At 40.1% G+C, this 14,310-nt stretch overlaps 1 protein-coding gene across 3 annotated transcripts in view; it reads right to left on the minus strand.

Moving 5' to 3' along the window:
• LOC133504875 (chloride channel protein 2-like) overlaps window positions 1-12,538 on the minus strand; it is a 158,091-nt gene extending 145,553 nt beyond the window's left edge. For all 3 annotated transcript variants that reach the window (XM_061827577.1, XM_061827578.1, XM_061827576.1), the window contains exon 1: window positions 12,251-12,538. In XM_061827577.1, coding sequence (XP_061683561.1) covers window positions 12,251-12,301 — 51 coding nt within the window. In that variant the 5' untranslated portion in view covers window positions 12,302-12,538. The remainder of the gene's footprint in view (window positions 1-12,250) is intronic.
• Window positions 12,539-14,310: the final 1,772 nt, after the last annotated feature.

Genomic DNA, 14,310 nt, shown 5'->3' on the forward strand with positions numbered 1-14,310 from the left:
CAAATCCCAGACCCACCTCTGCGGCATTTGCATGTTTTCCCCGTGCCAGTGTAGGCTTTCTCTGGTTTCCACCCACATCTCAAAAATATGCACGGTACGTGGATTGAAGAGTCTAAATTGCCCTTAGGTGTGATTGCGATTCGGCTGGGTTAGGTCTGTCTCCATATGCCCTGCAATTGTCTGACAACCGGATCAGGGTATACCCCGGCTCTTGTCCGTTGACAGCTGGGATACGCTTCAGCACTCCCTGCGACCCTCGTGAAGATAAGTGGTGAAGAAAATGGATGGATGGATGGATGTATTTCTGATCACAAATTGTTTGTTTGCAGCTCTTCAGTGAGACACGGTTTTGTCTTTTGGCTGTGCAACCAACCGCATAACAATTTTCCTCATGGGAATATCAGCAGTACTGAAAGAAAACGCTGAAAGTTGTGTTGTATTCACAAAGATCAAGTTAATCTGTAAATATAAAGCTGAATCTATAAACCAGACAATATGTCAATCTACATGGATGTTAGTATTGTATATACAGTATGTACACAAACCACACTGACGAAAAATGGTAAATGAAGTGAGCCAAAAAGGCAAATCCATAGAAAGAAAAAAAAAGTGAATGCACTCCAAAACAACCAAGTTAAAAATCCAGTCACACACGCACGAAACTAAGACCCAATGGGAACTCTTTCAAACAAAGTGTGTGCTTGTTGGAGGAAGAGAAGCCCCACAACAGTGTAACTCTTATACAAGAGACTGAAATAGGTTTAAAAAAATTGCTCTTGTAAAAACCTAAATGAATAATATACAATATAAGAATATTGTGGCTATACACACACACACACACACACACACACACACACACACACTCAATATGACATGGGTGCTCCTTGTGCAATTATAACAGTTTAAATTCCTCCGGAAAGGGTTCTCAGAAGGTTTAGGAGCATGTTTGTGGGATCTTCTGAGTATTTTATCATGTTTAACTGTTAGAAATACTAGCAGCAGTAGAAAAAAAATATTGCTGCAAAAGTATGGCATAACAAATGAAAAACTGCGTAAATATGTCTAAATAACCAAATATTCCCTTCTGGATTTTTTTCCTCCACAATGTTCAGTAAGTATGTAAACAAGATCATAAGATCAAAAATGTTTTTTCAACAAAAGCAGCTCCCAATTCAAGACACTGAAAACATAAACAGCGGATCATCAACGGAACATCCCATGATATGACAACTTTGAATGTCATGCAGTGACTTCAAGGTGACCAGGTGTCAATCCTTAACCAGAGTGACAGCTTCAAGAAAGGCTAAATGATGAGAAAAGTTTAAGTTCAGGTGATTTTGAGTTTCAGAAAATCCCGCTGCCAAAATGACAATCGTTAACGTTGAGCTGCATAAACTGAAGAACACTGCAAGTTAATGTGTCTTACACAAAAGATTCTTTGAAATAAAATCTTTGAGTAAATGTAATGGAATCACTTTATGACCTGATTCATTTGTTTTGTTTCAGTTCGGATAATATCACTTGAGCTCAGATGCTGGTTTGCTGTCCGCAAATGGACATGCTGGTTTCAACCTCACCATTGTGTGAGTTGGTGAGAAGCCATTCAGCTTGAGCGAACATGACTCGTTCACTGTGAATTAATGACTTACATTAGTCAGACCACACCCACTGATTTTACCGAGTTGTTTGTTTATTGTGAGTTGGATTCCTAACATGTATCACTCAGTGAATGACTTTGTCCCGACTGATTTGTTCACTGTGACAGAAGGACATGTTGCACTCACTGAAGAAAAACACACTGATTGATTGGTTCAGTGCAAATGAGCCACATTTACGGCTACACACAGTGAACAATTTTGCCCTGAGTGAGTCTGAGCGTTTCCTCCTCACAGAGGATATGCTTTCTTTCATTAGCATCCATTTCTCCTTGGTAATGGCTAATGTTGAGTCAAGCAACATGAACACACACACAGATCCATACAAACACACATGCACCTCTTCACCTTGTCTATATCAACTACACAAAGTAATTAGAGAAGAAGATAGTTTTTTGGGGCTTCTGAGATGGGAGCAAGTCATTGCTTTGCAAGTCACATGTAGGTCTCAAGTCTTTGCCGTCAAGTACGTAGTCATGTCCCATGTCGAGAAATTTAAGTCTTACTCTGAGATTCAACGCCTTTCACCAACAAACTAAAATATATGTTTTAGTCAAGTGTATCATTGCTTGGTTAAAGAGAAAAAATGAATTCACAAAAGAAAATATGACACTCTCAAATAATCAACAGCATTTTTCTTAAATATACACTGTGAATATACTAAGAATCTGAATTTTCTTGCCTACCAACATTTTAGAGTGAGGCAATTTCAAACAAATATAAATGAATCTCAGTTTAAGTATTTTTTGTGAGTATCAAAAACAAGGCAATGATTTACAAAAACGGGGGAAAAAAAAAGTTTTGAATCTTGTAAGAAAAAGGTACAATTTTATCCAATTGGGGCATCTAAATTGGAACACTAGGTGGCCCCATGTAACATATCAAAAAGAGGCGAAGAAAAGGACAAAGTGGACTCATTTGTTTCTATTAGTTTTACCTCCGTGAAGGTTGCTCGTTGTTCCTTCGTTTTAGCCAAAATGCCGGCTCATTGAATTGCTTGAACACTCTGGAGGATGGATTTACCCTTCATAAATTTGCAAGAGACCCGGTCTGTAGTGAAAAATGGATTGCATGGTTGCAATGGACAAGAGCTTCGTGGGTTCCAAATTACAGGTAGGTGTGTATACAGATACTAAAAACAAAAATAATAAATAAATTGTTGGTGGGGGGGGCGTAATCCATAAATCAGGGTTGCTAAACGTGTCAATGTGCGCATCGGAAGTCTTCTGTGCAGCAGCCGCTGAAAGATGGCCTCTGCAGGACTTGTGGATCGCTACCGGCCTTGTCGACCAGGGCAAGCCTTAGCCGAGCCTGCCGCCGGCCTTGTCAGCCGGGGTGGCTTGTTGCCTCGGTGGCTCATCTCCCCCGCGGAAGTGGGCGTTTATCATCACCGCGCAGAGGTGGATAGGGTGGGGAGGTGGTTTGGCCGTGATCGCATGTCATCTGAATATGGCTCGAAACAATAGGATAATATTGCCCCGGTAATTTCACTCGGTTGTGTGATGTTCTCTTCTTCAAAAAGAGCTTACGTGTCAGAAGGTGCGTGTTTGTCTCCCATAGTAGGGTCCACCACGTGTTTTTTAATGGCGTATGTCTGGAGTGACATCACCGACAGGGGTTGCAGTCAATATGGCGACCACTTTGACGTCGTCAAATGACACTTCCGCAACTTTGCGCAGGGATGACACGCTCTCCGCTCATATTTATTTTTTCGTATAGACAGTGAAGTGAATAATGTTACATGTATTTTTCATTTCAATATCTACTTTAGAATGTTTATAAGGATGACACTAGACTTTTAAGGACTCTTCTCATCCTTTTTACCACCTGTTTAACCTGCTGCCCTCTGGCAAGAGTTTCAGGTCTCACAAAACACGGACAAGCAGACTCAAAGACAGCTTTTTCCCTAGAGCCATCAACATATTGAACTTAAGACCACGAAATATGAACAGTACTGTGATCTAAAATTTTGGAACTGCACTTTATCATGTTGAGGCGACCTAAATACCATGGAGGAGCACAAAGAGGGTCAAGAGCTCTAAATCAAAGTGTAGGAAAGCAGAACCTAAGTGGAGGAAAACTAAACTCCAAATTGACTATCACTTCTACAGACAAAGCCTTTGTAATTTTGACCAACAAGTAGTCAGGGATAGACAGCAACACTTTTCTGAAATTATCAGTAAGAACTTCAACTATACTCGCACTCTGTTTGCTGTGGTTGACAAGCTCACGACCCTCCCAAATCAGATAGTTCCAGTACTTAACGACCTGATGAAAGCAATGAATTTTCCTATTTTTTCAGGAATGTGAGCACAAATCAACAAAATGATAAAATGATACTACAGCTGAAGTCACCCAGGGAAAACTTTACCATGTCATAATTTGATACAGTTGACCAAAAAAGATGTAGAGAAAACACTTCAGGTACTGAAACCATTATCGAGCTGTCTTGACTCAATATTATCTGACTTTTTCAAAAGTATTTTGAAGTCAGTGCTAGCCCGTGCCTGCGTGGTTTTCCTCCGGGCACTTCAGTTTCCTCCCAAATCCAAAAAACATCCATGGATTGGAGACTCTGAATTGCCCTTATGCGTGATACTCAGTGCAAATGGTTATCCATTTGTATGTGTCCTGGGATTGGCTAGCAACAAGTTCAGGGTGTACCCCGCCTCCTGGCCAATGATAGCTTGGATAGGAACGGGCACTCACGCAACCCTTGTGCAGATAAGTGGCTCAGAAAATGGATAGATGGATCATATATTCATAAAAGCACACTTGAAAAATAAATCTAATTACAGGTACGTGCAAATCTATTGAGCCCAAATGCTTAAGCTCTATATCCTTCTCTCAACTGCTTGATCATTATCAAAGCACATGTAACAATTCCTCCTTTAGGTTTTAAATTCAGACATGTCAAAATATTTTGTTAGCTAATTCGTAGCTACATTTTTAAATTGTTTTTTTTTTGTTTGTAAACATCTGTGATCAACCCTTGCAATTTATTCACACTTCACAAGAGATAATATAAAAGTACAGCTGGATGGATCATTTTGCTAAATAAGAACAGCCAAGGTCGTCCTTTTGTTATTAAAAAAAAAGTTGAACACTTTTGATGCTTATCTGCTGAGTGCCAGTGTAGTCACAGCTCAGCCCTGAACAAATATTATCCAAAAAGTATTTTTCTTCACACACTAAAACCTTGGGTCAAGTAGTTGTTGAGCGGTCCTCCGTTCTTCAAACAAACAAATAAGGCTTGCCAGACTCACAGGACATACTATTTCCATATCTGCCACCAAAAAAACAAAAACAAGCCACCAAAAAAACAAAAACAAAAATCTAAAAATTGAAAAATCTATCTCCAAACAATTGTGGAAAGAGTGTTATAAAATTACCAGAGCAAGGTCAATAACAGTAACAGATGCCCTTGAGTCACATTAAGACACACGTGCACACACACACACACAACACACACACATACACACAAGGCTAATGAATTATTATTTTCCATTGTTCTTTGCTGCATAGTTTGTGACTGCTGCTTAGTTCAAGAAAATAGTAAGGCAAAATCTATAACTTTTTTTGTGTTTTCTTTAAAAGATGTGTGAGATAAGAATTAAAATGCAACTGCACAGTATCAACATTCCCAAAGTCAGAAAGACCAATGTCCAGGACGAGAAGGACATTAAATATTATGGTTATACGACTTAACAATATTGTGAGGCCTGCTTTGAACTAATTGAGAGGAATGACAACTAACTCAGTCAAATGAAATACAATGTGGTCGAGGGAGATGAGACAAACAAAACTTAACCAAATATATCAACCAAGACAAAATATATATAACATGTACAACATTTTTACCAAATACTTTATAGAAGGGTGTTAATTTTCCTCATCAGCACTCGACTAATCCAGGCTTCATGTGGCCATGGGTCAATGGAACCACATGAAAATCTCAATGTTGGTTCAGTATGCAGAATATGCAAGGTAACTCAAAGGTACCCATTGTACCAACTTGTCACAAGTAATCCACTTGTAGGTATGCAGACCATCGAAGCCAGTGGTGTCCAAAGTCCAGCCTGTGGGTCATTTATATTTCACTGCTCATTTTTTTTTTGGTCATGGGCATATTCCTAAAATAAATCAAAGAAGGCTTCAGAATATTACATTTGGTCCTGTTTGTGTGTTATGATTACTTTTGACACAGTATGTTGCCGCTCTGACAAGGAAAGTCAAGAGGAAGGGTGACTGTTTAAGGATGTTATTGAAGCAATTAAGGCAATAATGTTGGAAGACAAGTTCAAAACTGTTGTCAAGCAAGAGCTGAAATCTGAGCAAATGAGGACTAACCATCTCTCTGGACAAAAGAAAACCTTTTACATCCAAATGTTTTAAAATCATAAAATTAAAAAGGTACTGCTACATCCTGCCATTTCATTATTTTTTAAGCAGCAGCAAGTTAAACATTGTTTATGTATCAATGAGTGACAAGGAAATGTTATTCCCAGCCATTGTATCGTGTCAAAGTGTTTAAAGGCCGAACCTTTTATTACATGTCAAGCCGCTACATTAACTATTTGTCTCTTTTAGGCTGGCTGTCAAAGACTCACCGCACAGAAAAAAAAGTTCAATGATGAAAATGATTACAGTCCATAAAATCCATTTTAGGGCGATCGGTCAGATATTTTCAGGGGGTAAATGAACATAAGTAGAGATGTCCACACACAAATTGATGTCAGCTAATCTCAGTTTTACAACGTTAAGCTTTTTCTCCACAGTGAGTTACTATGGAGAGGCAAATGGTTAATATCCATAATATCCAAAATATTGGGTAGATCTTACGGATATTTTCAAAAATTGAACGGGGCGTAGATAGAGATGTCCATATAAATTTTGGTGATGAGTCATCGTAGTTTTGTGACATTAAGTGACAATTAGATTTGTTACACCTGCATTTCAGTCTCACTCAGCAGCAATTGCTGCATGAATACATTTGTCTACTTGTTTTCACGGGGTGTGGTTTTATTTCTACTATACCACTTATACATTGCCTGTTGTTACAAAACTTTGTCTAATGACTTTCATAATTTATTTTTAACAGGATAAATGCTGAAAACACATTTGTCAGTTTGCTACAAAACAGAACCCAGCAGTCCAAGTTTGGATTTTATTCACCAACACTATTCTATTCAATCAACAAAATGTACAACACTTGAAAAAAATTCCTTGAAGCCATTTGCAAGTGTTTTACCACAATATGTTTTGATAGAGATAAGTGAATGTAGACCAAATGCTTTGGTTCAGCAGCATTAAGCCTGCAGGCTTGTTTATTGAGAGGCAATATGTGTAATGTAAATTGAACAGACTGGCCGTTATGTTTATCACAGTAACACTACAATGTAGGGGTGTCCCGATAAGGTCTTTTTAGTCGGAAATCGGACTGGTGTCAGCAAAAAAAAAAAAAAAAAACATATCAAGGATTGGATCAGACTGGTTCTTAAATCTCTGGTTTTACCACTCTAAAACAAGTATTCATTCCATGCTCCGCTCCAGTACTTCTATTCAACAGCCCTTAGATGGCATGAAAAGCCCATGTGATCACAACAACAGGTTGCTAAGGTGCCAACATTGACGTAAGGAGTAAAAGTATGTTTCTTGCTGAAAGTAGTTTCTTGACACTCTAGTTGCAGTTCAGTGTAAAACAAAACATTCGGAAAATAATTGCAACTACCATAGGTTCAAATACATTAGAGCCTTGATTTTTCTTTGTTTTGTTCATAAAAATCCATCCATTTTCTGTACCACTTAACCTCCACAGGCTCACATGTATGCTGGAGCCTTTCCCAGCTATCTTCAGGTGAGAGGCGGGGACACTCTGAAATGGGCACCAGCCAATCGCAGAGCTAATATAAACAACTATTTGCACTCACATTCACACCTCTGGGCAATTTAATGGCTTCAATTAACCTACCACACATTTCTGGAGTATGAAAGGGAACCGGAGTACCTACCTACCCGGAGAAAAAACACTCCAAGGTAAGAGTATTACGATACCCAACCAGTCTACGAACAAATTAATGTCCTCAGTGTATTGGTTCCTCTCTTTTAGAGAGCTTTAACAAGATTTAGTAGGCCACCGAAGAGATATTTCTGTCCATGCAAGCAGAAAGGCGTTGGTAGGGTTAAAGGTCACGGATATTGTAACTAAAAGAAGCCTGCCTTACTTTCTCAGTTCTACTTCATCCCAAATATGTTTGATAGTCTGACATCCGGGATCTCATCTTCTACACCTAACTCCTCCAACTATGATTTTCGGGACCTTGCTTTGTGCAGTGGGGTATACTTGGCCTTAAAATGGGCCAAAAAGTATAGAATAGTCTACCATGGATTGGTTTAGGGAAGAAGATTTAGGGTTAACAAGTGCTCTACAGCAGGGGTGTCCAAACTTTTTGCAAAGAGGGCCAGATTTGGTAAGGTGAAAATGTGTGGGGGCCGACTATTTAGCCTGACATTCTTTGAACCATTAACATTAAATACAAATTAACTTTTTGGGATTTTTTTAAATTTAATTACAAATGGCATACTTTTACATTTTTTTTTACATTTAGGTTTTTACCGAAATCACAAACCACAAAAAATTAAGAAAACTATAAAGGATATCTAAGTTCATGTGAAACATTACATATTATTCACTATTATATGCTCACTGTAGGAAAAGTGCTGAAAACAAAACAATGATCACTGCATATTCAAACTGTGATTTTGACCATCACAAAAAAATTAATTAACTGAGATTTAAGAATTTATTCAACTCATAGGACTTAACAAAGGTCTTGCCTGCACTAATGTGAAGGGTGATACTGGGATCTTGACTGCAGTATGTAGTCCATGTCTGGCTCAAGAGCAGTGGTTTTGATGCGCAAGACGTCACGCAGGTGAGAGTCACTCAGTCTCGTCCTCATGCGGCGCTTGTTAATGTTCATAACGGAGAATGTCTTCTCGCACATGTATGTGGAGCCAAACAAGCTCAGCATTTTCTTAGCAAATGTCCGAATTGCTTGGAACCTGCCTTCATCCAGCTGGCGGTAGAAGTTGACAAGAGGGAGCTGTTGGTGCCGACTGTGATGCTCGGCGTCACACTGCAGCTCAATGAGCTCCAGTTGCAGGTGGTCTGGAGCGTCATCAGGGTCCACGGAGAAAGGAGAGGAAAAAAGCGTGATCTCCTTTTCAATAGCTGCAAAGTCCCGAAAGCGCTGCTGAAACTCCTCAACCAGAGATGAGATGTCTGCTGCATACTTTGTCATTTGCGCACTGATATTGATCTGTGGGAAACTGGTCACAATTTCCTGCAGCGACGGGAAATGTGCGGTATTGGGCTGCGCCTGTGACAGGTGTCTTTGGAAAAGTAGCAGCTTGGTCCGAAAGGCTTTGATGTGTGAATACAGTTGGCTTACCACTGCATTTTGCCCTTGAAGGCTTGTGTTCAGCGCATTCAGATGTCGCGTTATGTCAACTAAAAATCCCAAATCAGCCAGCCAAACAGGATCATTTAATTGTGGCATGGGTTGTCCCTTTTTAGTCAAGAATTGTCCAATTTCCTCCCTGAGAGAGAAGAAGCGCTGCAGCGCAGACCCCCGACTGAGCCACCTTACGTCGGTGTGATACAAAACATCTCCGTATTCAGCCTGGATGTCGAGAAGAAACTGTTGAAACTGGCGGTGGCACAGCGCTTTGGAGCGAATATAATTAATAGTCTTTATCACCGGTTTCATAACATTATCATATTTCATATATTTGGCACAGAGAACTTCTTGATGAATAATACAGTGGAGTTTAATAGCGCTGCCTCCTTCTTCGCTGACTTTGTTACAGACAAGGCTTGATAATCCACTCCGCTCGCCAGCCATGGCAGGTGCGCCGTCCGTAATAATCCCGGTGACTTTATTCCACTGTAGTTTCATGTCATCTACGGTGGAACAAACAGAAACAAATAAATCTGTTCCTCTTGTTTGGCCCTTCAGACTCTGGAGGTCCAGAAGCTCTTCACTCACGTTCATGTCATTGTCCACTCCTCTTAAAAAGATCAGTAACTGAGCGGTGTCGGACGCATCCGTGCTTTCATCGCACGCTAACGAGAAAAAGTCAAACTCAGTTCCTTTTGCCTCTAACTGTCTCTTAATATCTAATGAAACGTCTTCAATTCTCCGTACCACAGTATTACGAGCCAGGCAAATATTGGCAAACTCTTGCTTCTTCGCGGGGCAAATTTTCTCAACCATTTTCATTACACAGTCTTTAATAAATTCACCCTCAGTGAAAGGTTTGCAGTGCTTTGCAATCAGCGTTGCCACTTCGTAGCTTGCCTTTGTGGCATTTTCATTTGACTCACGGACTCTTGTGAAAACAGCTTCCAGTTGCTTCACTTTTTCACCGCGTTTGTTCCCAGTTAGCTTGTCGTAGCTAGCATGTTTCGTCCGGTAGTGCCTCTTGATGTTGAATTCCTTGAAAACAGCCACAGTCTCTTGGCAAATTAGGCAGACACAGTTGTTTCGTATTTCAGTGAAAAAATACTCAAATTTCCACTTGTCCTGGAAGCGGCGGCCCTCGCGGTCAACTTTCCTTTTTTTGTTTACAGACGCCATGTTAGAAATGGGCTGGGCTGAAACGATCACGCAAGGTCAAGGGTCACGGCGGCCAGAGTGCGGCCACAGGGCTACTGCCATCTTCTGGTGAAATGAAAAATATGAAAAATAGCTTTTTGTACACATGTATTTTATACTGTGGTCAACAGTGCTGGCGGGCCGCATATTATTGATTTCATGATAGAGGCCGCGGGCCCGTAAAAATTTGTCCACGGGCCGCAATTGGCCCGGGGGCCGGACTTTGGACATGTCTGCTCTACAGCAACCTCTTTGGTTTAAAAAAAAAAAAAAAAAAAAGACTTGCCACAACACTTTAAAAAAAAAAAAAAACACATCCAAGTATTGTCCCAACGGCTTCAATCTTCAACAGGTTGTCAATATCAACATCTCTCCAGCCAGCCATATAGTAATAGTCTAACTACAGTGGATCCCTTGACTCGGCTGCCCACAACAAACGCATAAACTGCCAGTTTCACACAAAGAAACGATGTTACTACTACCAACCCACGGGCAGCTGACGACAGGCCACCACAGAGCTCATTTATAATATGAGGCTAATCTGGCAATGGATTTTTTTTTTAAATTTATATGCATTGTTTGTCTTGCAATTAAACAGTGAGGAGGTGCAGATTTTTTTTTTTTTTTTTGGTAGAGAAAGCTGCTTGTGCATGTTGTTCTGGTCAGAGCATGAGACCCCGCCAGGGTGACAGAGTGTCCATTGCTGAATCAGCAGGTAGCACATTGTGTAATCCTTCAAACGCACACACGCAGATGAAATGACACACAGGGTAGTGTGTTTGTGTGTGTGCGTGTGTGTGTGTATTAGAGGTGTTTTTTACAAGTAGTTCAAGAAAATAAAACAGAGGCCACAGAAGTATTATAGTGGTGTTTCTTCATTTAAAGGCTTGTCTTACTATTGCTGAATTGGTCCTGTGTTGGTCCATAAAATGAGTCTACTGGAAAAGAAGATTCTTTGAACTTGACAAAGGTTTTGTTGCAAAAAGTTCTATGAGATGTAAGTGCACATATGCACACAGTCAATGGACTCAGATCCACTCTACCCTTCTGAGGGGCCAATCCCTTGATCCAAAGTCAAGAAAAAGGCTGCAGATAAAATATAAAAAGGTACCATGATAACAAGGCATATGAAGTTTTCATGAACTAGCATTCAAAAAGAAGACAAGTAGAAGAACAAACCTCTTGATACTGCTGTCCCAATATGGAAACAAAATTTCTGAAAAAATATCTTATTTAACATACAGTATCTCAAGCAATAAACTGAATACAGAATATGCCAGTAATGTTTTCAATGAAAATATTAATCATACATTCACAACCTGTACATAAATTCCGAGAGCATGTATTAACTTTTGTAGGAACCAAAAAGTTTAACCAATGCTCGTATGACAAAATATTTTATAAACAGTACTGGTTTATTATAGACATTAACATGTATTGTAAAGTTCAAATCTGGCCTTGGATGTTTTATCTTTATTAAAGGGATATTTGATAACAGCGTCATTTATCATAATACAATCGATGTGAAAGTGTCAAATCCAGATGTTTGCATTTAGCTTGCTACCTGCACTGTTATGCTAGTTATGCTTATGTTTACTGATTTATTTAGTGGGGTCAAGAGTCACATGCCAAACGTAAGGGTAGACACAATGAGAAAGTACGACAGCTCAAACTTCATCGCTTCAAACCCTTTATTCATTTGAAGCACCAGCGAAATGCACTCGCCTGTGGGTGGCGAACCGCTTAAAAAAACGACTAGATTTTTGTGTTGCTACTCATTTCGAACATCAATCTACTTTGCTTTTAACATTGTTGCCACTCGCAATATTTAACGGTGTCTTCGGCAAAGTTCGGCTTCTCTCAAAAGCATATAGAATGTGGCATTCACGTGTGTGACCAGGGAACTCGAATTGAGGTGAGAGCGGTGCAACTTACCAGAGTTTGCTCATACTGCAGCGCCCGCTGGTCGGAGCCTTCCCCAGCCATGGTGAGCTCAATGCTGCCGCCCGACCGGGTGAAAGTTTGGTGGTCGGAATTGAGGGAAAACAAACAGTGACGTCTCACTGGGCGCGTAGCGTTGAGACAATCTGACAAGCTTTATACGCCTTGTATGATTTCGAAAATGAACTCAAACTCCGCAATGCCTCCTCCACACAGAGAAGTTCCTTTATTTATTAGACCTTCAAGTCCCGGCCGGGGAGAGTCACTTGTGAGGCGGGACTTTGGTTCTCTGAGGTGGTTTCGACACTCCCAGCTAGTCAGTCAGCCAATCAAATCAGAATTACCTGCTCCCATCAAGTCTGTATTGCTTTTAAAAATACATACATTTTTACTCTATTTTATTATTATTATATTATTATTATTATTAGTCATTGTAGTAGTACTTAAAGCGATGTGTGCAATAAAATATATTTATTGAATCTGTCAGTCTAACCTGATAGTAGCATATGAGTAAAATGATCCGTGGGAGAAAAAAAAAAATCAGTCCTCATGCCCTATCTTTATCCAATAATTTGACTTTTAAGAAATTATCGTGCCTGAGCAGCACAAACTTGAGAGCGAGGGTATGGCTAACTTGGTGTTAATCATTTGCAGGGTATTCAAGGCTCACATTCCGATTCCCGTTGCCAGATCTCAATTACCAAAAAGATTCAACACGGTACTTGACAAACAACATAAATCATAGATTGATTTGGGTGCAGCACGGTGGAGTAGCTGTAAAGTGTTGTCCTCACAGTTCTGGCATCCCAGGTCCAATCCCGGGCCCACCTGTGTGGATCTTGCATGTTCTCCCCGTGCTTGCGCGGCTTTTCTCCGGGCGCTCCGGTTTCCTCCCACATCCCAAAAACATGCAATATTAATTGGATACTCTAAATTGCCCCTAGGTGTGAATGTGAGTGCGGCTGTTTATACCTCTGTGCCTTGTCATTGGCTGGCAACCAGTTTAGGGTGTACCCTGCCTCCTGCTCATTGACAGCTAACCCTAATCATTTATTTTGATGTTTTGTGACAGCTTGTAACAGTCTTGACTGTATCCCCCCATTTACTTGCCTGCCCTCGTGACAAAAAAAATGGTCAGAAGTGTAGTCCGTTCTCTATCATGGAGGCGATGGTCACTGATTTACCATGCATTGACATCAGACCCAAAGGGTACTTTTCCCTTCCTGCATTGGCTGGCTAGGCGTGTAATACAACAGGGTGCACCAAGCAGCTGTTCAATGTAGACATGGTGGTAATGTCAGATGGTGGATTTTTTTCCATTACATGTTACATGTCCATTAAAATCAGTGCAAACCTAGAATGCATGAATAGACGTGGCTTCTATTACACAGAACCACATATATTACTGTACATTTTGAAAATATTCTACTCTCAGGTCTTACAATTACTTTTAACAGAGAGTAAATGACAAAAAGCTGTTGTTTTCTCTTTCTCTGTCCCTTAAATTGACTGTAGATTCCAAAATATACAATTTAAAATGTATAACATTCCCTGTGGTAGTAACAATAACAACGAATAAGTCATGCAACCAATGTGACAGCTGGGCCTAATTGTTGACTCGTTTACTGAGCTAATACTGTTTAGTATTGCTAGCGCTGATATCTTGCTGAAGCTTCACAAGTGTTTCCTGTGACTATTTACCACAACTAGGTATTTTGATAATGAAATGTGCCAATACAGTTGGCCACGTTTGCGAATCACACTTGTGGTCATGAAGGGTGTGTGGCTTTGGTCAGAGACTTAAGAGAGGGCATTAGGGAAATGAGCCTATATTCAATTCTAATCTTAGCAGTTCAAACACTGCAAAAAAAAAACTTAAATGCCAGCTATTAAAAATGAAGTACCTGTGATCAGGTGCAATGTTATTTCAGGTGGTGCGCCATCAGTGACCTTTGCATTTACAACCTAAATTCTAATATTGTTTTCCTTGAAACTGTATTGTCCTATGCAATCCAACTTTATTTGTCAAAAAGATTAAAGCATGCACAGTGCGC

The sequence above is a fragment of the Syngnathoides biaculeatus genome, chromosome 8 (genome assembly GCF_019802595.1).
Source record: "Syngnathoides biaculeatus isolate LvHL_M chromosome 8, ASM1980259v1, whole genome shotgun sequence".
NCBI lineage: Eukaryota > Metazoa > Chordata > Actinopteri > Syngnathiformes > Syngnathidae > Syngnathoides > Syngnathoides biaculeatus.